The sequence below is a fragment of the Aulonocara stuartgranti genome (genome assembly GCF_965226115.1).
Source record: "Aulonocara stuartgranti genome assembly, chromosome: 10".
In the NCBI taxonomy this organism is placed as follows: domain Eukaryota; kingdom Metazoa; phylum Chordata; class Actinopteri; order Cichliformes; family Cichlidae; genus Aulonocara; species Aulonocara stuartgranti.
The window spans coordinates 16,261,542-16,288,954 of NC_138946.1; the positions used below are offsets into that span (position 1 = coordinate 16,261,542).

Below are 27,413 nucleotides of genomic sequence, written 5' to 3' on the forward strand. Positions count from 1 at the left end.
AAGTACCAAACTAATTCATGACTTTTTATTTTCCAACCCACTAATTCAGAATGTTCAAATACTCATTTTAAACTACTTACTTGTACCCAATTCCATTATGGCTTGGCCAATACAGGAATTTCAAATTTGAGTGGCAGTGCTACAAAGAGGAGAGAAATCACAAAAGGAGAAAATGAATTGTAATGGAAGCTTTTGTAATAATGTTTATGCAGCGTGTTGGATTGCTAAAAGGAAATTGAATTGGGGGAGATAAAGAAGCAGTGCAGACATAAGTGAAAGAACGAGAGGGTGACTGATACAAGGAGAATTTTAATATGATAACCTATAAGTGTTTCACAAACACACACTCCTCTGTCATGCCAATAAAGCACATCCTACAGAGAGAGAGGGAGAGAGGGAGAGAGAGAGATGCTCTGGGTTTCATCAGTCACATCTCGCTGTGGGAGGGGGATTGAAGCGGCTGCCTCGGAGCTCTCCGGTAACAGAGACAGTAGACGGCACTGACTCACGCTGACGATCCACGGACAGCACATTTTAGACTCTACCTGACCTGCAGTTGAAGATCCGACAGGAGGGCTATTATGAAGGCATAAGAGAACTTTCATCAGATTTTTTTTAGGGGGGAGGCTGTTTCACCATCTTTCCCGTAAATTCGGACATCAAATAAAGTCAGAATGTACATCAGTGATTTATAAACACCAGATGGCGGTGAGCTGAAAAATCACTAAAACACATCTGAGTGTGTTGGGACGGGACACGGTGTTATTCTTCTCCCCTCCTTGTCTTTTATTACACAGAACTTGTTTTCCACTGGTGGCGGACCTTCTAGGCTATTTTTGTCCTTAATTTTGTCAGACATTATCCGACCCCCTTATTCTCCCTCCTCCACTACCGCCTCGTCCTCCTCCTCCCGTTCCTCCTCCAACCGTCTTCACTTGGTTTAAAAAAACAAAAAGAAAAGAAAAAAGAAAAGAAAGCCACCAAGGAGACACGACTACACTCTACCCGCCAGCTTTCAAAGGGGATCAAAACAATCTAATCAACATCAGCACAGGACTGGACCCTGACAAGGATGCTACTCCAGCACAGAGGCTACTAGACGGTCCAAACAGCCTTTGCCAATATGTTCAGGCCAGGTAAGGAAAGAGGGCTCCACTTGTTTTTGTTGCTGACGAGGATGTGGAGCGCGCGCAGTCGGTGTGTGCGAGCGATACATTTTTTGTTTGTTCTTTTGAGAAATTAATTTAGTTAAATTTTGGGCAAATTGAGTTACAGACGAGGCTCTCGGTGTTTCTCAAACTTCCCAGTCGTCTCTTATCCGCCGTGGTGGCCGCGACTGGGAAGCAGATTAAATATTTATTCACTTCATGTAAAAATTATTCTTAAAATAGCGAACCGCTGCCGCACTGCAGTTTGTAGAACCTGTCTGCACGAGGGTGGCTGGTGCTGTTGCTACGCGCGAGCGAGAAACGGGTAGAGAGCACGTGAGAGTGAAATTGAAAAAAGTTTACAATTTGACTGGTTTTCTACAAAAGTTTACCCCGTTTTTTGGCGCTTTGTGTTAATCCGCGTGACAGAAGGAGGCGCTCAGCCCGTGGATTTCTACTTGTCGCTGAAGGGAGGGAGACGGTGGGTCTCCCCACGGGTTCCGCGGGCCCAGGGAGACTAAAAACAGGTGTAAAAGTGTCTCCCAGAGAATAGCTGTGCGCTGTTTACTCTGACACTCACACGCTTCCGTGTTACGGTGAGAAAAGGTATTAAGGTTTACCACGATGACCTTGCCTGCTCATGTGTTGATAAAGGAGAGCTCCATTTCCCTCCCGCCACCTCTTTCTCCGTGCGTGCACGCGCATTGACAATTAAAAATCACGACTGACAAATCCAGTGGGAAAAAAAAAGCAATTTCACAAATTCATATCTGGTATTAAACAACATATCAACCTTTCTGAAATTATTAAATAGTACTGTGATGCAAAGTGTACGGAAAGTACACGCACACTTACACACACACACGTTTTAAAGAAGAGTATTTGTGGTGTGGAATGGTGACTCATCTGCCAATTGCCCCCCCAAAACATGTATGCATGTTGGGCTCCAGTGAAAGACAGCTTGTCTGAGAACTGTTTGGAAATGAATGCAGTCCGCGGCTGACTGAACCCCGAGAACATAATGGAAAAACATTCTTTAATAGAGACACTGGATGTCTGTCATTTGTCATTTCCATGCAGCTCAACGCAGAGCGGGGAAGCAACACACATACATCCATGCACATCATAATCTATTAGCTCACTTGGTTGGCCTGAGTCAGGGCACAAGCTGGGCGATCTCCTCATTAAGGGTGGGACCTAATGGGCTTGACAGAGGGCTGATTAGTGCTGTCACTGTGTATGTGTGTGAGAGAGAGACAGAGCACAAGAGAGAGGGAGAAAAGAGTTTGCTGGCTAGAGGGAGACAAGCTTTAATTTTAATCTTCCTGTAATTTCAGATGGATAGCATCCACCCACCCACCTACCCGCACACACAGCAAAAAACACACAGTGGTGATGGCTGATGCGCTGCTTTGTATCTCCTCCTACAAATATGTGACTGTCAGTCGCAATAATAAAATCCAGAGTAATTGTGCAGTCTGCCTGAGATACAGTTATCTTTGTCTGTCACCTTTACCCACAGTATCTCTCTGCAGTGGGATAAAACAAGAGTGAGAGAGTGAGAAGAAAGAGGATAAGTGTTTTTGTGTAATGAAAACTCCCTCTCTCTTTCTCTCCGTGTCTGTCTCTCATTCTTTCTCTCTGCTTGGCCAACCAGCTCCTGCTGCCAGCTTCAAACTGAGAGCGGCCTGGCAGGCTGATTGGCTACTAGCTTGCTGGTTTGGGTGGCTGCCGAAGCTTTGTTTCCCAGCGTGTTTGAAGCTGGATTTGTCTCCCTTACTTGACTTTGCCTCTGTTACCCAACTTGTCAATTTCCCTATTTATCTACATTTTTTTTTCCTGCAGTAAGATGTTTGCAGGCACTGAACAAACCAAAACAAACCTTAAAATTAGTCACAAAAAGAATAATGGCCACTTAACAAAAAAGACAAAAAAAGGCTTTGCTATGTTCTGCAAAAGTGCGGACCGGTTTTTATTGTCAGCTATTTAATGGATGCTCATGGCTTTTGAATAAAACAAACAATCAGTGAATTATTCATATATCAGATCATTGTAATAAAATAAAACCCCACAAACTGAAAGACCTTTTTCTCACACACAGCTAGGAAATATGTTAAATTCTTACATTTTAGTGGGTACATTAGTTAACAGTTGGTATTTTAACTAAAACCTAAAATGATTGGTCAATTATCAGCTACAGATAATATTTTTATCAGCTGATTCATCACATTTTGAAATTTAGACTATTTCAGAACCGGTGCTAATATTGCTAACCAATGGAGACTTGTTGGGATAACCATTTAGCAAATTTGAAGACATATTCTTTTTTTGTTTTCCCTCTGAGAAAAATTGGATTAAAGCACATCGGATTAACCCTCTCAGGTTTAAAACACCATAGGCGGTAGACCTAACCCTGTATTTCTGGAGAAAGGCAAATTCATTACTCTGGGAACTCTAGGGTTAGAGTTAGGGCTAGGATACTTGTAGATGATGACTTAGACCCCAAAGGGTTAAGTGTTTGGCCACCTAATAAGCAATTATACCCATAAAGCACAGGTAAGCCCATTCAATGTTTAGCACAGCTAAGCACAAGTAAGTACTTTAGGAAGCAATTTGTATCTCAAGTCCTGAATATCAGGGGGCCAGCCATATAATTTGGCACTAAAATGTTCACCAATTTGAAAACATTCTGTTGAAGAAAGAAACTTTCATGCTGTTTTCTTAAAAAAACAAAACAAAAAAAACAACCTGCCAACATTTACAGTGAGTGAGCTGTAGAAGAAAATTCCTGCTGGTGGCTTAACTGGAGTGAGAAATACATATAAATGTTTAGTAGGTGTAGAGTACAGTTTGCCAAACAGTGCAGTTTCAAGAATTGTTGTTAGCCCATCAGAAGCTATTATTTTCTGTTAAATGAAACCTCTTTGCTGCACCTTGGTGCTAGCTATGCCATTATACCAGAAACCTTACAGCCCAAATCAATATTAGTAGAATTACACAACTCTCAAAACTGATTTGACATGACAATAAAATAAAAAATCATTAAATCATTAAAAATTAATTTAAAGTCACTGACCTGGTGTGGGCAGAAGATTTATTTAAAAGGCTGGATTATACTATGTTTAAGGGACACAGACTGAAATGGCCTCACGTTAAATACATTACGATGGCTTAGACATTTAAATAATGTTAGCCACTTCTAACGTTCGGTAATGCTAGCTTCCTCAAACAAAATAATACCGTGTAATTCAGGATAACATAAGAAGGAATTGGAAGGATTTCCCCATTGGTGTTGTTTGGGTAACCACTTAGCAAATCCTAAGACATATTCTTTTCTTTATCCTTTGAGAAAAAATGGATTAAGCACATCTGATTAACCCTATGAGGGTTAAGACATCACTGGCAGTAGCCCTAACTCTGTATTTCTGGAGAAAGGCAAAATGATATCATTTGCATTATTTGCATTTTGCCTTTTGTGAATCAGTATAATCCATTGGTCATTTCCCTTAAATCCAAAGTACTTCCACATGCTTACTGACTTTCTTAGCAACGAGCTACTGCAGTTGCACTAGCTGCCGTGTCAATCATGTAGTATTTGCTGTCTTTGTGGGCAGTCTTCTTTTTCTAAATATGTGAGCATGGACAAAAACATGCCCACATTGCCTATGGCACAAAAAACCAAACAAACAATACTGTTGTGTTCCTACTTGGTACCACGAAAAGATGAGAGGCTTGCATAAGTAACTATTAAAAGTACTTTCTTGGAAGTACCCAGTGATGTACAGACAACTATCAGTCATAGACAGAAAAAAACTACAAACGTTCCCCAACAAATTTTCATGAGCATCTTCTTTTTATGATTTCTGTGCTGATTTATTCCCATTTTTTCCAAGTGCACATCAAACATAATGATGTGATCGGCAAAGCTAAGTCTTCATCTGTGTGTAACATTACTCTGCGTGAGATTTAAATGAGTAATGGTTCAGAGGAGTAAACATGTCGATGCGCTCCTTTCACCTGATGCAATATCTTTGCCTCACATGCCTTCCTCAGTGGCCTTCTTCCTACGCAACTCTTGAAGACTAAAAGTTGCTGCCTGGATTGGATGCACAAGTTCAATCTATATGGAAGAGAGCACGGTCGTGCAGCTCCTACTCGAGCTGTGAACTTCAGCCTTTAAAAACATGACGCGAGTCTTCCTTGCTTCTCATCACTTTCAATACGATTTCATCCTCTCACTTTTCGTCATCATTCCTGCCGTTGGATACACCCTGTGATCCAGAAAGAAAAAAATTAGCAGTATTTGAAATACTGAAATGTTCTGTGTTACTACATTCAGCCATGATAATCTATAACAAACGTCAGCTCTGTACTGAATTTCACTGATCAATACCAATATATGATAGTCAAAGGAGCTTGCAAAGAAAAGCGTCTGGACTTCTTTAAGTTGCTTGAAGGCGTTGAAAGACGTTGAAACTTAAAGAAGTCCAGACGCTTTTCTTTGCAAGCTCCTTTGACTACGATGACCTGGATGACTGAGAACCTTCACAGACATACCAATCAATATATGATGTTAAAATTGCAAGTCACTGTTCATACAGGCTATAGCCTCAGACACGCTCCAGGCTCTCTCTGGGCCCCAGTGTGAATAAAGCCCTCATTTGATTAACAGACATTTTAGCAGCGTTATGAAATTTAAGTCATTCCTGATTAAACCTCCAGTTTTTATTTGCATACTATACTACGGATTGCTGACCGTCATTTGTCACCTCCGAGCCTGCTTTCTCTTCGGATAAAGCACAGTATCATGAAGTACATCTGATGGCATTGTGACAAAAGACTAATGCCACATCCTTACTTTCTCTGTGAGATGACAGTTGCACTGGCACGCATACATTTTGCCTGCAGGCCACTGTCAAGTCCACAGTCACACAATTAGAAGCTGCTGTTGCCCGTTTGCTTTGTTATGCATGCGTGTGTGTGTGTGTGTTTTGTAGATGAGTGCTGTGGTAGATGATAATAACATATGGATTGGTGACAAAATGTTTATTCGGGTCGTGAAGCACCAAATGGTGGAGTAATTGAGAGCTGAGATTGATCCAAATTTGCTCTTGCTGCACCGACATCCTGAGGCAGCAGACAGATTTTACAGATTAGGACAATATAGGGAACATTATGCTTTGTGCGGATTTTGTGGATATATTATATTAGAGAACTAAATCATCTTGGGATTTGATTACAGGAATGGAAGTCATATCATAATCAATTACATCCCTAATGCAAGCCACAGTGGAGAGCAGGATGAAACGCATCGCCACACACACCGCAACGCAGCGAGTGTCCATGTGATGGCTGTGCATATCAATGACCTTTGCACATCTTTGCACCGCTCCTCCTGCCTGATCTCAAGGTCACTCACGGACTCCTTTCTTTCTTCTGCTTTATCCTGAGCTCAGTGTGGTCCGCCTGCTGAATTCTATTTTATCATTACGTCTCGCCACAATTTTCTGGAACGTGCACGGCATTTACAATCGACGTGCCTCGTAGAAATGCGTAGAAATAATTACACGGGCTGGTGTTTTACAGCTCCGAGCTTCTAAAGTGGCAAACTCTCACAAACACAATGCAAAAAAAAAAAAAAAAAAAAACAACCCACAAAAAACCTTTAATGAGCAGAAATTGTTTTGATGCTAAATAAACAAACACAGAGTGCTACAAATTATGCAGTACAGAGCATGAAATGGCATTTCACAATGGCCCTGTGGTGTTTTATTCCAACTTTCTTGCCAAGTAAAGCTTTATTACACATTTGTTTTTATACCAAACATACCCCTTTTTGCATCTTCTGTATTTTTCACCGGGGTAAAGTGCAAGTTAAGACAGCTATAAGAAAGGAGCCATTTTTCTGCCTTAAAAAACCCATAAGGCTGCCAAGCAGAATGAACAAAGCTGAAGTGGTTTATTCCTCATTTCCCTCGAATTAGATTCATACTACTTCTTTAATTGGCAGTGCAGTGAAGTAGCTGCTGATTGTTGGTAAATACAGTGCACTAATTTGCTTATGGATCTCCACGGTTTACCTTGAGAGCTGGCGGCACACACAGCAGGAAGGTCCTGTGTGAATTAAGTATCCAATCAAAGAAGACATTACTCCCTATCAGGAGTCCTGTGAAGGCCTCTGATTGCAGGTTCACTTAGCAACAGCTGGGGCTAGCTGTGCATTTACTGCATGTACTCTCTCTCTCTGTGAATATGTTTGTGTGTGAATGAGCATGCACATGGATGTGGCTGCATATGTGAGTGTGAGAAAGTTTTCAGATGAAAGTGATGCAAATGCCAGTGATCACATAGTCAGAGCATGGTGCTCATACAGATTTTTAAGTGTGTTCGAGCCTCAGGAATCATTATTGTAAATGTCAGAGCTGATGCATGAGAGGGGAGTTATACTGTGCTGATGCGGCAGGGAGAACAGACCACGTGAAAAGGAGTGGTTATCAGGAAAAAGAATTTACATGGGATACACACAGAGCGAGCCAGTGGCAGGTAAGGGTAGTGGAGCTGATATGAGCTTACTGCGCGGATGTGTGCTACGGGTGTCACCCGCTTTGATGAAGTAACTTTGGTATTTTCTCGTCTTCAGAGGGAGAGACAGTTGGATGAAGCAGCCCTCTCCTTTTCTTACTGAAAGCGAATGAGACGTAGACATTTTGGAAACATTTGTGAGACATTTCTTTCTGAGACTGACATGAAAGGAAGGATGTACATCTCATGTCTGTGCATTAAGTACAGTGAAGGAGAACCTTGGCTTAGCAGTAAAGCTGGAAGCAGGGGGAAACATAAAGCTTGGCTCTGTTCAGAGATAAAGAAAAAAGTACACCAACCAAAATCTCTAAAGCTTACTAAATAACAGGTTGCATCTCGTTTGTTTATCTTGTGCACCAACAGAAATGTAAAAAAAAAAAAAGGGGACTGTATGGGGGAGTTGTGTGTGTGTCTGAGGTATTTCTTAACAAACAGCAGCTCATCCATCTGGCTTTAATGCAGGTTGCCAGATTTATGAGGACTGTTTTTGGCCCTATACAGGCACAGTGATACAAAGTGTTCCAACTTATTCAGGAAGCAAGGCCAAGAAACAGATCCATCATTTTACTCCCGCTAAAAAGTTGTTGTTTTTCTACATCTCATCAAGCATTTGTCATGCATTTGCAAACATACACTTGAACACATACTATAAGCCAACACAGAAGTGTCTTAACCCCAATCCTATCGACATTTTGAAATATATGGACTACCAACTGGGGACCCCAAGAATAATTTACTGTGAGAAGCATCCTAACCCAACCCAAACAAAAAACAATATTATTGTTATTATTTTTGCAAAGTTATAATTATTTGCACATTTTGTGAGATTCTATACTTTTCTTTGAAACAACCTACAACTTTTAGGTTAAGCTAAAAGTTTACTGTATTTACCATACCTTTGCTCTGGTGTCACTTATTTTTCAGTAGTTTTAAACAAACACTATTTGTGTTAAATTTTTATGATGAATCCATTTTGACCCCAATATGAAAAACTCAAATAGACATAAATTCCTAGTATCATGAGATGTACTCTTTCCAGCTCTGCCCTGGGGCCTCCTCATGTCTTCCTCCTAGGACATGCCCAAAACACCTCACCTAGGAGATGCCCAGGAGGCATCCTGGTCAGATTCCTGAAACACCTCAGTGGCTTTCCTTTCTATGCAGAGGACTACTCTACTCTGAATCCCTCCCAAATGACCAAACTTTTCTATCTTACTACCTCTAAGGTAGAGTCCAGACAACCTTTAGAAGAAGCTAATTTCAGCTTGTATCCACAATGTCATTTTTTCAGTCATTACCCAGAGATCGTGACCTATGAACTGACAGATTGAGGGCCAGCTCTCTTGTCACCACAGCCGAGCGTCTGCAGAAGCAGTGTCTCTGTCAATCTCCTGCTCCAATTGAAAAGAGGCCACTCCACTCTTTTTCAGCCGAGAACCATGGCCTCAGACTTAGAGGTGCTGATCCTTATCCCTCAATTAGCTCTCCCCTTAACCCTCGATAAAACTAATGGAATCACATCATCTACAAAAAACAGATATGAGATCCTGAAACCATAAAACCGTCCACACCTGGGCTGCACCTAGAATTTCTGCCCATAAATGTTATTAAAAGAATGAGTATGAGTGGACCAGAAGCAGCTAAACATAACTAAAGCTAAACAGACACAATAGGCAGCTATAGCACCCAAATTCTTTCATGCTGTGCTCAGGTCCTGTGACAGGAAGAGCAAGCACTTGCTACCTTCATGTCTGTGATTCAGGAACAAATGTAACAGCTTTGTGGAATCAGTCTTCAACCTGAGGACTGGGCAGTCATCAGTGGGAGCTTTGCTCATTCCCAGGAGGGTCATTGCTGCTCAGATCAGGGCTTGTAACACTGCAGCATCATCATCTCTGTCAGGTACATCAGATCCAGCGACCTCTACAACAATATCACACCTTCCAGTCTGGGAAGGTACCCATCAAGCTGATGAAGGCAGCGATGGCAACAGTTTTTCTTCTTTATGGTAAATATTGACCCAATCATTGAATTTATTAAAACTACATAAACAATATTGAGTTCCTTTTACTGTGGTCCCCTGAGACTGCAAAAGTGTGACATCATTAGGAACAAATTGATAGACAAAGTAAAAAAAAAAAAGGAATGCAGTATCTTTGCTGTTTCCAGTACTGCGGTCTTCTCGACAAAGATCTTGGATTTCGTTCCTGGGATCTGAACTTGACTAACATCCCACTCTTAATCCAAATGATGTCGGCCAACCTTTGCAGCTATAACAGCTCTGCTCTAATTCATCCCAAAGGTGCTCTATCAGGTTGAGGTCAGGACTCTATGCACGTCAGTGAAGTTCTTCCATGCCAAACTGGCTCATCCATGTCTTTATGTAACTTTTACTTTAAAATTTCTCATAGTTGTATAGAAATCTATGAGAAATTTGAACCTATGATGCTTTACTGTTACCCACATAAGTAAACACTTCCCTGAATGTCTTGACGACTAGTTTGAGGACTTTTTGAATGTGGAATGATGGTCATTACATAAATTGTGGGTTAGAGGAAAACAGACCATTAAGCAAGATGTGTTTGGGAAATTGTTATGATTGACAAGTTGTACCACATGAGCATGCAGTGTCCTTCAGCTTCTTAGTCAGATCCATCCCTTAATCGTGATATCTGGTTTCAAAACAAAATAAACAAAACAATGGGCGATGTTTTGGTGACTGCATCTGTTTTTTACATATAGTTTATGGAAGCAGGAAAACAAATAGAAAACTTTAGAGGTAAAGCTTCCGGGCTTATCAAAAGTTAAGAAACAAGCAATTCTTTAAGCTGAAGCCATAAACTTTCTCACAGTTTCCAACTAAGTGACTTCCTGCATTCGTTCACTGTTGCTGATGAATTAGTCAAAAAGTGCAAAATATGACAGCTGCATTATCAATACGAGTACACCACATAGTGTATTTCTGAACACACTGACATAAAATAAAAAATTTAAATCCTTTGTGTCTAACTCCCAGGCTGTATCTCCTCCATCCCTCCTCTCTCCCTTCAAATCTCCTCGCCTCCCATGTCTTCTCCTCTGTAGCTGGTTCACTCTGTACCTGTTGAATAATTGATAGCTGTTTTGGTTTCTGATAAGGCGTTTGGGGTCCACAGCTCTCAGCAGTATGGGCTTGCTGCTTTCCTCACGGTAGATCACACAGCTCAGTCCGTCCTTTTACTCCCTCTCTCTTCCTCTTCTTCACTGCCTCCCTCTTTTTCCCCCCTCCATGTCTTCTCTTATTCCACGTCGCAGTTATTCTGATAACATGCTGGCGTGCATGTCGTAGCCAACAGCTCAAGTTCCAGGTTTTATTTTTGATAAGGCCTTGATATTCATCTTCTTCTTCTGATTACAAAGGAGCATGTGAACATAAATAAATGTAATACTCGGGATATTACCATGGAAACAGAAGTAGTAGATCCAAAAAAACAAGTATAGGAAGGATAAGCTATTTAAAATATGCTTGCATGAAGCAGCTCACAGTGCAGCAGCCCTGCCATCATATGCTGGTTGTTGCATGGGATCCAAGGTACACCCTACTGTTTACAGAGGGTAGTCAAATTAACAGAAACACTCTTTGGAAAAGTTTCAACTTAGGTGGCTGATTCATCAAAGCAAACACGGAAATGTTCGTAAAGCAGGCTTCATGCCCAGTGACAGAATTTAAGGACGTCTCCTATACTGTCAATCCCTCTTAGTTTCAAGATGACACTATAATTAGTAGTGTCCTGAGACTGTCCTTGTGAGTAAACAGTAGGTTTAGTTGTGTATTCATTTCCCTCAGGTCGTGTTCTCTGTTCATTTGAATGGGGCTGTGCAGTGGGGGTGCAAACGCAGAGGGCTCTGGCAAGAAAACGTTGCTCAGCATTTGTCAGAATACAAAACAATCCAACAAGGCCCAGCATAGGCCACCATTGCATTCACACAGGGAAGCATTGTGGTGTTGTCACACAGTCTGGTCACATGGCAAAGAAAAAGATAAGTGCCGAAATGCATTGTTGCTTTGACAGTGAGAACATTTCACGGCTTCAACACATATGTCTTTGATTCTCCTCCGTGGGGACGTGTCACCAAGGCGGTGATTCTGTATTTTAACCTAATCCACTGTCTTTATGTAAATCTCACCAAGAAGTTTTTTCTTTCTTTTTTTTGGTGACATAACCTATGCAAACAGTCAGTGCAAACACAGCTCCACTTTTAACGTTATACCAAAGAAAGTGTAAAAACATCCTGGTCTAGGGTACAAAGTAGAGTATCTTGAGCAGGGCTCTAGACTAACTTTTTGCCATGGTTGCACTGGTGCGCCTAAAAATAAAATTTAGGCGCACCAGCACAAAATTTAGGCGTACAAGCACAAAAGTTAGGCGTACCCAAATTTTTAAACTGCATTACTTAACACCGCAGTTTTACATGTTCACGTTTTTTTTAATTTGTAAATGATTAACTAACAACCTTTCAAAATGATTAACTTGACACCCCCTTTGCTGCCCAAATTAACAGCAGCTCCATCAGCCCCCATAGCAATGATTTTATCCAACCAGTTACTGCACTGGTCCCCAAGAGCAGCAAATGCTTTCTTTGAGGCAGCATAAATTCCTAAACAAATTAAAAAAAAATACCATTTACTTATCAGATCAAGAGTTTACAATGCAGTCTTTTTCAGTTTGAGTTTCTATATTCATGTATTATTGCTATGTTTAATTTTCAATGATAAGAACATGCTAGATATGGTTAATTCAGTAACACGACGTAATATTATTAATCATATACATAGGCTACGTGACATGACATGGCTTACCTTGGGCATGGCAACCCGTTCTCACTCCCAAAGCGTAACATTTTACGCTAGGTGACAAATCGTCACCATATTACGTTTTCGGCTACCCACCACGTTCCTAAATGACGACCTCGGAAAAAGAGGAAATATGAGAACCGTCTGGACTGAACCTACACATGTTCGCTCTTTTTCTTCAAATCGCTTAGAAACACGCTATTTAACATCATTAAAGTCCTGGTTACGGTCTGGAATAAGGTTATGGTTAGGGCTAGGGATAAGGTTAGGTTTAGGGCTGGAATACAGGGCTGGAACGTCTATTACCGCGGGAGCGTCATTGCACTGGATTCCAGCCATAACCCACCGCGTACCATAAGAACGCCGAAGGTCTCCTTTCGCGTTCCTCAGGAACGCCGCGGGACGTGACAAAACGTCGACATGTTACGCCTCGGGAGTGAGAACGCTCTGGGCATGGGCATGCTGGACCTCAATGTGTCCAATCAGTATATTCGCTGGTCTTCCTTTTTGCAAGATACGAGTGTACACAATGACACATTCTTTTGTGGCGATGTCTGTGTCTCCATCGATCAGGAAGGCCATGTATGTACTGTTCGCAATTTCCACTGACGTCTTTTTTTTCAGTGTGTCAGCGATTACGCCTATAAACTGGGCGCACGCAACATCATTGCTGTATGTGGGGTTTATGTCCAAGCCATTTTTCCTGTGAAGAGTTATTTCTGACTTGAACTTAGTAAACGGAACTTCTTCTTTTGCAATATTGTAGGCGATGTTAAACTTAATGATCATCTCGGCCTCCTCCGATGACCCGTTTACTCCTGCCTGCCGCTGAAAGGCAGTGGGGAGCGGGGACATTTTGGCAGAGCATTTATCGCGGCATATAATGTGTCTTCTCGATGCTGTATGCTTTTTCAGCGTTTCAATTCGAAACGTATTAGCACCAGTGACAAATGCTGTGTTGCCGGCCATGGTCTTTCCACACTCGCGACAATAAATGCAGTGCATCATATTGTCAGCTTGGCTGTATCTTAGCCAGGGAAACTGGTCAAGCCACTCGATTCGAAATCTATACATTTTCTCACTTTTACTTTCAGTGGACTCCGGCTGGGAGTCGATCGTATGTGGCTCATTTTCTGATGCCGTCTCCGGACCAGTGTTTGACAAAAATGGAGAGGTTGATGGCTCCGTGTCAGAGCGCTGGCTCAGAATTTTGGACTGATCAGGCCTTAACTTAACGAAAAAGTTATCAATTGTTCTTTTCATATTTTCTCAATACCAACTTCATACACTTCTGACCTGGGCTACTCACCCTTCTCTATCTGCCCGCACTTTCAAACGTAAACACAAGTAGGTCTGCAGGAATATCTGGACCACGGCCAATCACAGAGGTCCCCGCCTCTGAGTATCTCTGATTGGTTTAGAACACGACATGGGCATAATGTGTGCCTGTTGTTGAACACACGGAGACTTTCAGGGTTGCTGAAACTTTTTTTCCGAGAAAATACTTGGTTGCACCGGTGCGACCAAGTATTTTTTTTACTTGGTCGCACCGGTGCAACCAAGTATTTTTTATTAGTCGCACCATGGAGAAATTTGGTCGCATTTGCGACCAAATTGGTCGCACTCTAGAGCCCTGTTGAGTGAATGATAGTAACTTGTGGTGTTACCTCAGCCTTCTACCTCCTAATATGGAGTTTGCTGCTCAGCCAGTATGGAAAAATTGTAATTGATGTCCTTGAGCACAATGAAAAGACAACTTCTCGGTCTTTCACAAACTGCTCTCAATTTGAAAGACAAGAGAAAACCTTGTAAAACGGGTCAAGGTCAAGGATGGTCTTTTTTCGGTTTTCATGCAGAACATTTTTATTGTTAAGTCCTGGCAGACAAAAGGTGTTCTTTTTTTAATAAGCATTGTCCTGAAAACATAATCAAATTGACGTAAAAATTTGGATCTGTGACCATTTTACCACTCAGTGATGTAGTAGTGACAAATGAGAAGCACACCAGCTCTTCATTACAACAGAGTGTTACCATTTTTACAGCTTGATGCAGCAACCTAAAAGCCATTTCTGGCTTTTTTAGGTTCCCTAAAAATCTGAAAACTTCTAGAGCAACATACAAAAAAACCCAAAAAACAAACAAACAGATTTTATGTATCTGTCTTTGTTAGTTTTCTGCTTAGTTTTTACTTCAATATGTCAAACTGTGTCAGTTCTTTGACTTCTTGCGGTTTAGTAACAATGCAAATTAGGGGTGGGCGGTATAAACGGTATACAGTAGAAACGCTAAAATTTGGCCAACGGTAGAGATTTTGACTATACCGCTCTACCGTGATAGCGCATGTTGATGGTGTCATCAAGCTGCGCCTGTTTTTATTGAAAGCATGGCAGGGGCTGCAAGCAATATCATCTGCAAATTATGCCGGGCGACATTCATAGCAAAGAGACGAAGCACTTTTGGAATATGTTGAAAGCCAAAAACTGCGCTTCTTCCACTTCCGTACCATTGATTCATTAATGCTGAATTCTCTCACAGCTGCTCTATTCCCATGTTGTTTCAGTATATTAGTAGCTAACCTCATATTGTGGATGGATTATCTCAGTTGTTCTCCTGACTGAGGTTTGGTCCGTGTACAGCATCCTGCCATGCGATTGCATTTGTCCCTGACCGCCAGAAACCCTCACGTTAACTTTTATCGAGTGGAAAAAAGTTAGCGTTCATCCTACAGCTTCACTGTGCTAATGTTATGCTAATATAGCTGTGTTGCTAGCGATCACGTAGCACAACATTTTATACCAGCTAGTCCAACTTCAGTAACCCTACAAAAAGTCACTGCTGTTTAGTTTTCTGTCTTCATTTATGTTGGAAGTGATAGTAGAGCTGTACGCTTTAATTTGTTTCAAAAAACTCTCAGTCAGAACATGGTATGTCATGTTTAGGTGGAAACTAGCGAGCTAACTTCCTGCTATCTTCCAACTCTGTTAAATTTAATAAATTCTGTTTTCATGGATGCCTGGATGTTAAACTTAATTGTTACACCTGGTAAATCAGCAACGCTGATCATTTTTTTAAAGATGAAAGAATTTAGACCATTTTTAACTCTCAGTGATGCCGCAGTGTTCGTTTGACTTTGGGACTGAAGAGGACAGTTTTGGACACAGATTCCTGCGCGAGGCTCCTGACTACGGTGGCCGTAATGCTCCGACAATCCATCAAGCGGTGTGCCTTCATAGCTTACCAAAGTCGTACTAAAACATTTTTTGACAGATTTCTGCGTGCAGTGTACCACATGAAATCGGTTTGAGGTTAGTAAGCACAACCATAATTCCAGCATAAGGCGCACTGTCAATTTTTGAGAAAATTGAAGGATTTTAAGTGTGCCTTATAGTGTGGAAAATACGTTTTACAGAAGAAAAGAATATATTGCGATATATGTCGTTACCGCACGTGCTTCAAATTATACCGCGATATGGATTTTAGGCCCAGCCCTAATGCAAATAGATAAATACTCACTTGTAGCATGTTTTTAAACAATTAAAACTCCACAAGATTTACAGGAACCTGTTGACCAGCCACAACCCATATGACAAGATTGCCACAGGCTAAAGCACCAATATATGGGCTAAATTTTGCTGGCAGAGGCAGTTTTTACATCAGTAGCTGCTCAGTACATCTCATTTCTCAGACATAGTTTTGACAGATATTTGCAGACAGTGACATCAAGATAACACTGGGAGCAGTGGAAATTTACGGTTGTTCTTAATTGTGCCATTGCTTAGTTGTTTTTGTGTTCAGCTGTGATACTCAGCCTGTGTCATACATTAAAAATTGCCATGTTTTGATTTCAAATTTAACAGTCTAATATTTTTTTTATGGTTAACATATGCTGCACATTGGACCTCATTCTGTATACTCCACTGAAGCAAAATCCTTTCCTTAATTTACTTCATAGTAGTTTTTCATATATTATTTATGTTGTTTTGTCTATACACCTAAAAAAAAATCTCAGAGTGCATGCATATCCCAAAACATATTTAGCGCATTAATATGCATATACTCAAATTCTCTTGCGATTTTTTCTTTCTTTTTACTTTTCCCCTTCTAAGCTCTCTGCTCTGGTCTGTCATCCCTGCTGATACAAGAGTGCAGAAAATGTTAAGTGCCTGTATTGGCTGTTACCCAGAATGTGAGGAATTGCAGAAGATGGGTTAAAGAGGGAGAAAAGTTACTCAAACCCAGGACAACAAGTCAATTCCTCTTGATTTACCACATCAATCTGTCCCACACACACAGGCACGCACACAAACATGTGTGTGGCGGTAATTGCTCAGACGCTCGCCGACTTATAAGCTGTTTTACATCTTCTGCCTCTCTCTTTCTACTGCGGCATAGAAAGAGAGCAGCGGCAGCAGTAGCAAGTCTTACATAACTACATCACTGCATTAACGAGCCCATCTGCCTCTGACTGGTGCTTAGACTTACTGTTAGGGGGCTGTTTAAATGACACATTATGAATATATGTGAACAGACACCAGCGTGACCGCCTTAGCTGTCCTTTTAAGCAGACTGACCAGGTGAAAACAGGCTAAAGATGTCCAACTTCCTCCACTGATTTTTTTTTAATGAGCACAGTTTATTCTGGAAATGTTTTAACGGTTAGGGATGTAGGTTTCTGTAGTGCCCGACTGCCAGTTTAATGCAAATTTGAAATTATGATAGGAGGCAAAACCCAATCAGTGGTTGAATAGTCAAAAATATCAACACATTTTACTAAATACCGAATGTTTTTGTTTTGTTTGTTTGTTTTAATTGCAGAAACCTGTGTCCTAGATTTGAACTCCATAGCAAAGTCCTCTACTCTCATCATACATATGCATACAAAGTCATTTACCAAGACCCCCCCAGTGGTTTGTTGTGATCCATATGAGTAATGCTCAGTCCAAGTCTTGAATAAATTAGCCTTTAGGACAGCAAGTAGTGAAAAGTCAAACGTGACTTCAGACGAGAAAGCCAGGAGCACACAAAGACACACATTTAATGGGTGAAATTAGACAAAATATTTTGTGGGAGTCTGTGTTTGACATGTACTTCAGAGTGACGGGAGGAAGTAAAGATGGAGTGATGTGAGAGAACAGGAGATGAGGGACGTGTGAGAAAGTGTTGTTTGTCGGCTGCCACAGCTTGTTTGTGTCTTCAGTCTGAGTCTCATTATAAAACTGAAGCATGGTGTTTGTACGTGTGTGTGTGTGTGTCACACTTAGTCTTACATAACAATCAGTTGCTCAGCTGGGGACACTGTACAGATAAATCCCAGGATGCCTTTTTATTGGACTGAGTGAGGAGGCCGTCTGGAACACAGCTAAAAAAAAAAGTAATCAGTGGTGAACTTTTACAGAGCCGGAAAAGTCATAAATGTGCACTCACGCTAATATTCAAGTAAATCAGCATCACTGCAGACATCGCTGCACAAACCTGCAGTCATTTTCATGACATTGCATTCATATTTTAGGCATCACTGGTGCTATTTTTCCAGAATGAGAATGTCAGATAGGCTTTTATACATTTTTTGTCTAGCAAGTTTTTTTCTTGACATATTGAATTCAGGTGTGGAATGTTTTTTAGTAGGTGTATATTTATAATTTTTAATTAAATATATCTACTAAAGCACTACATGTCATTTGGACATTTTTAGCGCTCCCAACAAATCTGGATTCTATTTGTGGCCGTTTTCTGGACTCCCAGGCCTTGGACTGCAGCTTGTTGTGTTTGCAGGACAAAAGGACACAAATGCAGCACTCACAAGGCGGGCTTGAAGAACACAAAACTAGCCTTTAATAAGGTTGAGTGGAAAAGTTCGAATTCCAAACAGGCATGAAATGGCACAATTATTATAAAAGTAAGGAAAACCTGGACTATAGCTAAGCTAAAGATTTTAAATGATGAACCTTAAGACCCATAACTGGACAGAGATATTAACCTCTTAAGTCACAGTGCCCCCTGATACGGGGGTAAAAGGCAGGAGATCAGGTAGGCTTGGGGCTTAAGAGGTTAATAAATGTGAATTCAAAGTCCAAGAATGATAAACTCAGAGTCCATTTCCAATTCCTTGTTCTGCTTTGCAGTGGCACTGGAGTGGAGCATAGCAGCACGTAAAGCAGCTCTACACCTGCTGCAGGATCTGGATAGAGCTGCTCTCCAGCTTGTAGTGGATCCAGAGCAGAACAAGGAGTAATATTGCCAGCTGCCGTCCAGAGGACTATGAATCTGTTTGAGACATAAGCCTCACTGGAGAAGCAGCAAAATGATGGATGGCATTCTCTAAAATAGCATTCTCCTGGATGAAAAAAAAAATTGTTACAATGAGTCACCAAATCAGAGTCACACTGGTTTGATTAAAGTAGAAGAAATATGTTAGGAACTAATATTTCAGGGGATTCAATTGAAAATGCCAAACTGAACCTGCTGCTGTCAGCTTTATTTCCAGCAAATTAGAAATGATTTGTACATGATGGGCTCAAGGTAGTGGCTGTAATAATACATAGTGAATTTTGTTTTATGTAGCGAGCTTTGATTTTATGTCAGTCATCATTCAAATGGTGGATTGTGGCTGAAAATGAAAGATCTAATTTATGATATGTTAACAGTGGCACAGTACATTTGCTTTTTAAATTATAGGGAGATCATTACAGGTTCATATCATCATGCGAATGGACCTGAGTCTTTGCACAGAGCTGCATTACATGCTGAGAGAGAGAGACAACATTTAATGTAGTGAGCTTTAAATAAAAGTGCCTGTTGTTGATAGAGCCGGTTCATGGGAGTGCTGCTGTCCTGTGTAAGTGATGCTTATGGGAGACTTATCCCTGCAGCATCTGTGTTCATGAGTATCAGCACAGTTAGCGTTGAGGGTTAGGGTCTGTTAGGGGGTGATTATCACAAAACATACACCAATGTTAGTTTCGCCCACAGGCCCACATAATATTACAGTGGTTAGAGGAAGAATGGGTGAAGACATCGAGAGTACACAATTTGAACTGCCTCCCCTTTAACCAACACTGCATTAATCTTCTTAAGCTGTCAACATGACCTAAAACTGATGATGCACAAACACGCTGAGGAGAGGGGGAAGAAAAATCCTGCCAAATAGACAACAGATTGTGACTAATAGTGAGTTTAGCACAGCTCACCAAGTTCATAACTGAGTTGTAGCACCATCATCTTGGCACAAGTTTGCTTTCAGAAAGGTGCTTGCCTCAGTTGTTTCTGCTCACTCATGAGTGATTCAAGCTCTTCACCTGGAAAGCGTAACCTCTCGGTGCATCGGGGCAGCCAAGAGAATGTCACCTTTTGAGACTTTTTTTTTCGTCCACATGTGCAATTTACCAGATGGCTCCACTGCCTAAAAAGTTAATGTCAGCGCGCCCCCGCATGACACCAGGCATCCATGTGGTTATCATGCAGGTGCGAGCTAATGAAAGGTACGCATGCCAGAGCAGTGTGAAGCAAATGCTGTAACACTGAAAGGAAGTGTGAATGAAGGGAAAATGACACAGAGGATGATCTTCACAGGAAAGAATTTTTACACCTTGGCTTGCACCCGTTATTTAGCCATATAATGACCCAGGAGATAATCGCAGCACAGCAGATGCCTACACAATAATACAGTGAGTCCCAGAAAGCCTGTATGACCTGTGTTGTTGTTATGATTACTACAGTGCTACTGCCCCAATAAGAATTTGGCAACTACACTGCAGCACAGCTGTCATGAAGATGGGCTGCCTGCCCAACTACACCAGCTGTGCCAGCCCAACCATCACTTAATCACCCTGGGAGGGAAGCAGGAAAGTAGGGACAGAGGGGGAGGGAGGAGAGGAGGAAGCGGTGAAGGTGAGAATGTTGCAGTCAAAAACAAATTGCCAAAGGGAAACTGCAAAAGCTCAAAGGGATAAAGAAGAAGACAAGTTTTGGGGTTTTTTGTAAGGGGGGATAGAGAGGACTGAGCAGGGCTTGCCAATGTAAAAATCAAGCAATTCAACGAAGGGGGAATGGGTGGCTGAGGAAGACAAAAATTTGTGAGATGCAAGAGGATGTGGTACCAGAAGTAAACCGAGGCGAAGGCTAGATAGATGAAGATGGGGCGAAAGGTGAGTCTTGTGAAAAGAGTGATGGCAGCAAGAGTGAAGAGGAAAGGTGAGAGAGTGATTTGTAAAAGGAAATAAAGAACTGAGGTGAAGGAAAATGGCCTACACTGTAGAATGACAAAAAGCATGAAAGGCGAAGTGTGAAAGAGATAAACTGGGGAGGAGGGGAAGATGATGTCAAACATATTTTAGGTCGATTTCTCAGCCGACTAGATCAATACAGCTGCAATCAGTCTTGTAATAGCAAGAGCAGTATGCAACCACATTCCACTGTATTTAGCAGACAGCAAGCACTCGCATCGGTACAAACACCAAGGCTGGACTGCAGTGAACAAATCCCTCTGTTTGAACAAATCCCAGGAAATATTAAACTGCAACCTTTAATCTAAAGCAAACATAAGTCTCTCTGTCTCTGCTACTTACTGACCCATGTAAGCTATGTGAAAAAATAATTAATCGCATGGAAAGGTTTTGGTTTTTTCAATTATTATAGGTGGTATGTTTAAACACCACCGCAAAGAAAAAAAACGTTTTCAATTATTGAAATTGTTTGTGTTTCTCTCTTTAGCAAAGTTAACTAGGGCCTTAGCCCTAATGTTTACATTTACATTTACTGAACTTTCACTCAAATAACTGACACTTTGTTAAGCCTCAGTTACACAGGCCTAGATACCAGTCGATGACTTCCAGGGAAAAATGTAGAGCCGATAGTTTACATGGAAGGTGCCGGATTATCTGTGCGTTTTGAAATGTTTTTGTTACAGCAGTAAGACACGTTTGCTTTGAAGTTTCTGTTTCCAGTTCGCATAAACCTTTTTCCAATGCTCAGACATTAAATGGCAAGTATTTGCAGACCAGTATTTTTCTTCTGTGCAGACTCCTGGTAGCTGCAACCACCTCGCTGTCACCAATTTTCTTGCAACTATTTGCCAGTCAGTTGTGGATAGATAGAGGTTTTTTGGTTGACTACAGAGCTAAAACTAAAACTGAATTCTTGTTGGTGTTTTGCAGATTTTCATCAGTTCCCACTGAATATCAACTTCGTGCAGTTTTTCATGGAGAATTCCTGGAGTTTAACAATGTATATAATTTTTTATGCATGGATTGACTTTTTCCCTGAACATGTCAGTGGCTTTACCCAGCCACAGCTCCTCCATTTCTTCTTATTGAGTCATTGCTTTACGGATATGATAGTGTTCTTATGACCAATTATCCTGTTGAAAGGTTCACTTCTGGTTCAACTTTAGCCTTCTCACAGATGGCCTCACATCATCTTCAAGCACTCTTTGATCTGAAGCATATCATAGCGGAATGAGTGACTGCAATCTGACCAGTCCTTGAGATGGTGAAGCGATACCAAACCGTAACATTTCCACCACAATGTTTGTCTGAGACAGTCTGTGCTTTACCTTGACACTGCCTGATTATGAATCTGTGCTAAGGGAAAATAACTAATTCATGAATATTAAAGTTAAACATAAGCATGTCTTAATGTATGCTCAATCATCCAGGTAAGTAAATCCCAAAAGGTTGATTCTGTTTATCTGGACGTAGCGTTTCCCACTGAAGCATGAATGATAAAGTTAGGTATTAACATAAGCATGTTTTTTTTGACAAGATAAGCATGTCTCATCAGTTCAATGGAGCCTTTTGCCTAACCTAATCAGTCAACAGGCACTGGTCTGATAACACAACTTTGTGTTGAACACAAATATATATATATATATATCTTCCAAAAGAGAAAGAAAGGGAACAAAGACGGTCCTTTCTGCAAAACACATACAACCAAGCTATATTAGATTAGTCTGTTCAGGATAGAGACTGATACTAATTTTTGCTGATTTAAAAATCCAATATAAATTTGCTATATATAGTTACTTATTTACTTGTTTATGCTAAGCCCGACTCTGCTCAGATCCGCTGGTTGTTGTTTGTGGAGTCCAAACCGGAGAAGTGTGACCTCTGGTGGAGAAACTATGCAACACTAACACTCATAACATGTTTGAAGGGTGTTTCTCCATTCTCTTCTTTACTATTTGATTTTTATATATCATCATTTGTCATTTATCATTTATAAATGCAGAAGCAGATAGTTTACAAATAGTTAATATCAGCTGATAATATCGACAAATTGATAAATCAATCAGGCTTTAGTCCAGGGCAAGTTATTCCAAATGGTCTGGTCTGATAATTGGAAAATTGTAGTTTTAATTTAATGTTCCCTTTGGACAGCAAAAGCTCAGCCATCATTTAAAATCAGCTTTATTTTGTAGATAATTGTTCTTACAGTGAAATTATTCAAGTAATTTTTTTCCATGTGACTGAACTCGCTATCCTTTTTCTCATTGACTTTTACTATAACAAATAATAAAGAAATGTCAGTTACATGTGTCATTTGTTTGACATTACACTTTTTGTCAACCAGCGGCATTTCAGAAAGGATCAAATGATTTTATTTGTCCAGATATGTCAGAAAACAATTTTCACGGGATGTACTTTTTTTTCCCATATGACTGTATCTAACAATCTATCATATTCCTCTTATGCCTTCCTCCCTCTCTCCTCGCTCTGTGAATATGTGTGACTAACACCATGTCAGGCAACGACTCTCAGAGCAAATCATTCATCCCCAGGGCAGATTTGTGCTGCACTGCTCAAGATTTAGGGCAACCGAGATGAGTACGTTTGTCTATATTGTAAAAAGACAGGTTATCTTTTATGTTCACATTGCGTGACTATGAATCTTTGCTAAAGGGGAATCACTGATGCATGAATATTAAAGTTACATATTAACATAAACATGCTTTATTGGCAAGATAAGCATGTCTCATCAATTAAATGAAGTCTTATGGCTAAGCTAATCAGTCAGCAGGCATTGATCTGACAACATTCAGTCCTGCAAAACTCTTTGTTTGTATTGAACACAGCCAGCGACTCTTGCATTCATTGACTCAGAACTCACAAGATTTAATAGATATGGGCAACTCCAAGGAATTAATGTAGTGCTGCAAAATTTAGTTTTATTTATTCACTCGCTGCATGAATACAACAAATAATATTGCTGTCTTTGCCTATAATGGGAATGAAAATAAGTACAAAGCAATTTTTTGTATCAGAAAACAAAAGACTAATCTGTTTTTAGTCACTATTATGAAACGCAGGAGTGGGGAAAAAAATCAGAGAACAGAACAAATGAACAGTGAAATAACACGAAGCATGAAAAATGTAATGAAAGCTAATAACAGATTTCTGTAGCCAATCACAGGTGTAAAATATATCAAACCTTTATGAATATGACTTTAATGCAGAGTGCCAGTGTCCCTGCCTACCTCTCAGAACGTGTTTTGGTCTGCATTTCCCTCTGCCTACCCCTACCTGCCCCGTCTCTTCCCATCTGTCTCCTCTGCTAGTGTGAGGGACCTTACAGGCTCGTCTCAGCAACAGATCGAGACAGCTACATCATCTCCAAATGTCATTTCACAGGCATTTCCCTTGACACGTTTATGGAAGAGGTTTTTCATGTAGTCACATGTGCATGTGTGCCTCTGGTTGTACACCGAGTGGGAGTTGAGTCTGCTTCCAGAGATGTCACATTTTTGTCTGGATCAGCTGGGGTATTAACCAATTAAGTCTCGTGTGTATGTCATGAGCGTGCCTAATAGATTACATGTGTTTTCATGTCGAGAAGGGAAGTGGGATGTGGGGTAAATAAAGTATTGTGTTGTTTAAATGGTGGAGTCAGAGATGGATGGACTTAATTCCTCCTTAATCATCCTGAGATGTCACCAGAAAAGAGGGTAATAACATGTAATCCACTCCTTCAATCCCCTCCTACTACTGCTGCTTGTTTGGAGGCTTGTTTGGTGTTTTAATAATATAAAGGGCACCTCAGGAAAGGTAGATAAATTGGATTAAATGTGCACTATGGATACTAAAATACACAATGTGCGCACAAACTCTGTGTTTGGTTCGTTATATTTTCCCACTTAGGCTTGTTTGTACATCCAAAACACCATCTACAGACGGGTTTCTCTTTCCGACTTCAATTTCTGCGCGTTAACCCAGAAGCCCCCTGTGGTCCAGAGGTGATGGAGCACGGACTCACCTTAAAGAGTTGGCATGGTAATACCTCCTGGAATCGGAGTCAGTCAGCCAGGCCAGAGTAGAGTTAAGCCCTTGCTCTATTCTCACTTCAAAGGGGATGGCCCATCCACAGCAGCCTCAGAGAGAGAGAGGGGATAGAGGGGGGGAGGTAGAAAGGAGGGAGGCTGTCATATATTCCCTTTATCACGGGGAATTTTACGGTTCAGACTTGTGATTCTGAGGGGAATTTTATGGGCTGACCAAAGATGGGCAGCTTCAATTCAAAAGCAGAGCTGTCTCATCTGTTCCACAGGAGTGTGTGTAGCATCTGTGTGTGTGTGCGCGCGCAGTTGTGTTTTTTGAGTTTGTGCCAGACTCACCTTTCTTTACTTTAAAGGCATATTTTATCATCCTGACAGCTTATTGTTTATCAATCCCGCTTTGTTACGAGCTGATTCATGCACTGCTGTTGCCTTCCACTCAGGCCTGCATTTTTAATTGAATGCTTCTCCAGGAGGGCAGGAAAAAAAAAAGATCAATTAATCAATTCATTCTGGGGGACAAAGTTGTGTTTCGGGTTGTTTCTCTTTTCGTGGATATATGCTGTGTCACTTTAATAGGCGCACCTTTGGCAAAGGTATTGCTTTCAGGATGAATTTGTGAGCTTTGTGTGAATGGGTTATCAGACTGTGTGCTCAGGAGACTGACACAGATATCATATCAGCATGACACAGATGTCATTATGTGACCAAAAAACACACTGCATTAATAACAAAAAGTGTTCTCTAGAGATTATTCAAACATTGTTTTAATTACTAGATGGCCTCACGACACGATAAGCTCCTTATCTGATCTGTGTGCATCGGTTTATTTCCAAATGAGCCACTGATATCCGCATCATGTGTGTGTCCACAGATATCGGTTCCTAAAAGCAGACCCAAATGGACTGGGTGCACACATGCACACACCTAATGCAGCGGAATCTCTTGAGAAACACAATTATTTTTAAATACTTTGGCAACCCTGAAAACCTATTGTCTCTTTCAGCTTCATGCAATGAGTAAGTTCTTATCTCATGGGCAGATTTCTCTATTTGTGTTTTTGTCCTCATGTCTCTAATTTGTTTACTGACTGTAGGGCACAGTTTAACAGTGTTACGTATTTCTGAACACCCATCAGATTGTGGTTAGATTTTAGTTTGCTCATGTTGACAGCCGCTGTCAGTCAAATCTGATCAAATGGCAAACTCGCAGCCCTGATGGAGCTTAAGCACTTAATAAATAATAACCATTTGTTTTAATTGAAGTTTAGCTTTGATTCTTGCTCATTTAGTCGTGTATTTAATGTTGTACAGAAATGCCCTCTGAGAAGATTTGAAGATGTATTGTTTTTTCTCGTTTCCAGGAAAGAAACATGGCAGCAGATTGATTTTAATATCTTAACAAAAAATATGCAAAACACATTCTTTTTGTGTACATAAAAAAAAAAAAATCAAAAATCTTTAACACCACTTCCAGAAATTCTGCATAAATGTTCATGCAGACTCAATGCGAAGAGACAAGGAGATGAGTGGCTGGGAGAAGGGACTGCCCGATAGACAGGTAGTCACATGGGGACACAATGTGCTCGCTGAAATGTTTGCAGTCATAAACACAACATTGTTTTGAGTCCTTATAGCGCTGTTATGTCTTTCCCCTCATGATAAACAATATTTCACTAGCTGGGACCACATCCTCATTTAGATTTGATTTCTAGGAGGTAATGGCAGATGGAGTAAGCATAAACTGAAGTTATGATTTCGGGAAGGTCCTCAGAGGGGACTGGCGGCAGCTCTGGGCCAGGCAGATCCCTATGTACTAATGAGAGGTGAATGAATTGAAAAGTGGGTTGGGGGGCAGCTTGTATTGCAGGAGGTATATATAGACAGAGAACTGGAAGGCGAGTGCATGAGGTGTGGCTCCACTTCTGAAATTCAGTACTACAATTCAAAGTGTAGGCTAGCATTAGCTCGGCTCTGAATGTATCCCATTAAGAATTCTGGTTGGTTTGTCTTTAAAATTGTGTCTGCTTCACATATGAGACTGAGAGATTGTCTATTTATGCCATATTTGGGAAAAATCTTTTGTTACATCAGTTGAAATGATGATTAATATAAACAAAATAATAATAGCATCATTCAAATACCCACCATATAAACAGCTATATGGTGCATGTGATATGAAAGATGCTCTTCTACTTGTCCTGTAAGCGGCCCTGATGGATAACAATTTGTTCAGGGACCTTCTTCCCACCACAGTTTCAAAAGCACCCAGTCTGAAGCTGCCAGTCACATTGTTGGCCTTCCTGATCAGTTCATCCAGTCTCCAGCTGAACAACACAACAATGTACTCTGCGCTCATCACCCCTGAGTGATGGAAAATCTCCATCGTTTTTCTGCACACATTGAAGGATCTCAGCTTGTTTAGGCGATATAGCCTGCTCATCCCATCTTGTACACAACCTTGTGTTGATCTCCCAGTTCAGTCTGTTTTTGATGTGTTTGCCCAGGTCCTTGAACTCATCCACCACATCAACATCCAGTCCCAGGATAAACATCCTCTTCTTACTGAAAAACACAATACTATG

The 27,413-nt window shown here is 40.8% G+C and overlaps 1 protein-coding gene across 1 annotated transcript in view; it reads left to right on the forward strand.

The window, feature by feature from the left end:
• The first annotated feature begins 332 nt into the window (after window positions 1-332).
• rtn4rl1a (reticulon 4 receptor-like 1a) overlaps window positions 333-27,413 on the forward strand; it is a 118,174-nt gene continuing 91,093 nt past the window's right edge. The window contains exon 1 of the mRNA XM_082549784.1: window positions 333-1,136. Coding sequence (XP_082405910.1) covers window positions 1,124-1,136 — 13 coding nt within the window. The 5' untranslated portion in view covers window positions 333-1,123. The remainder of the gene's footprint in view (window positions 1,137-27,413) is intronic.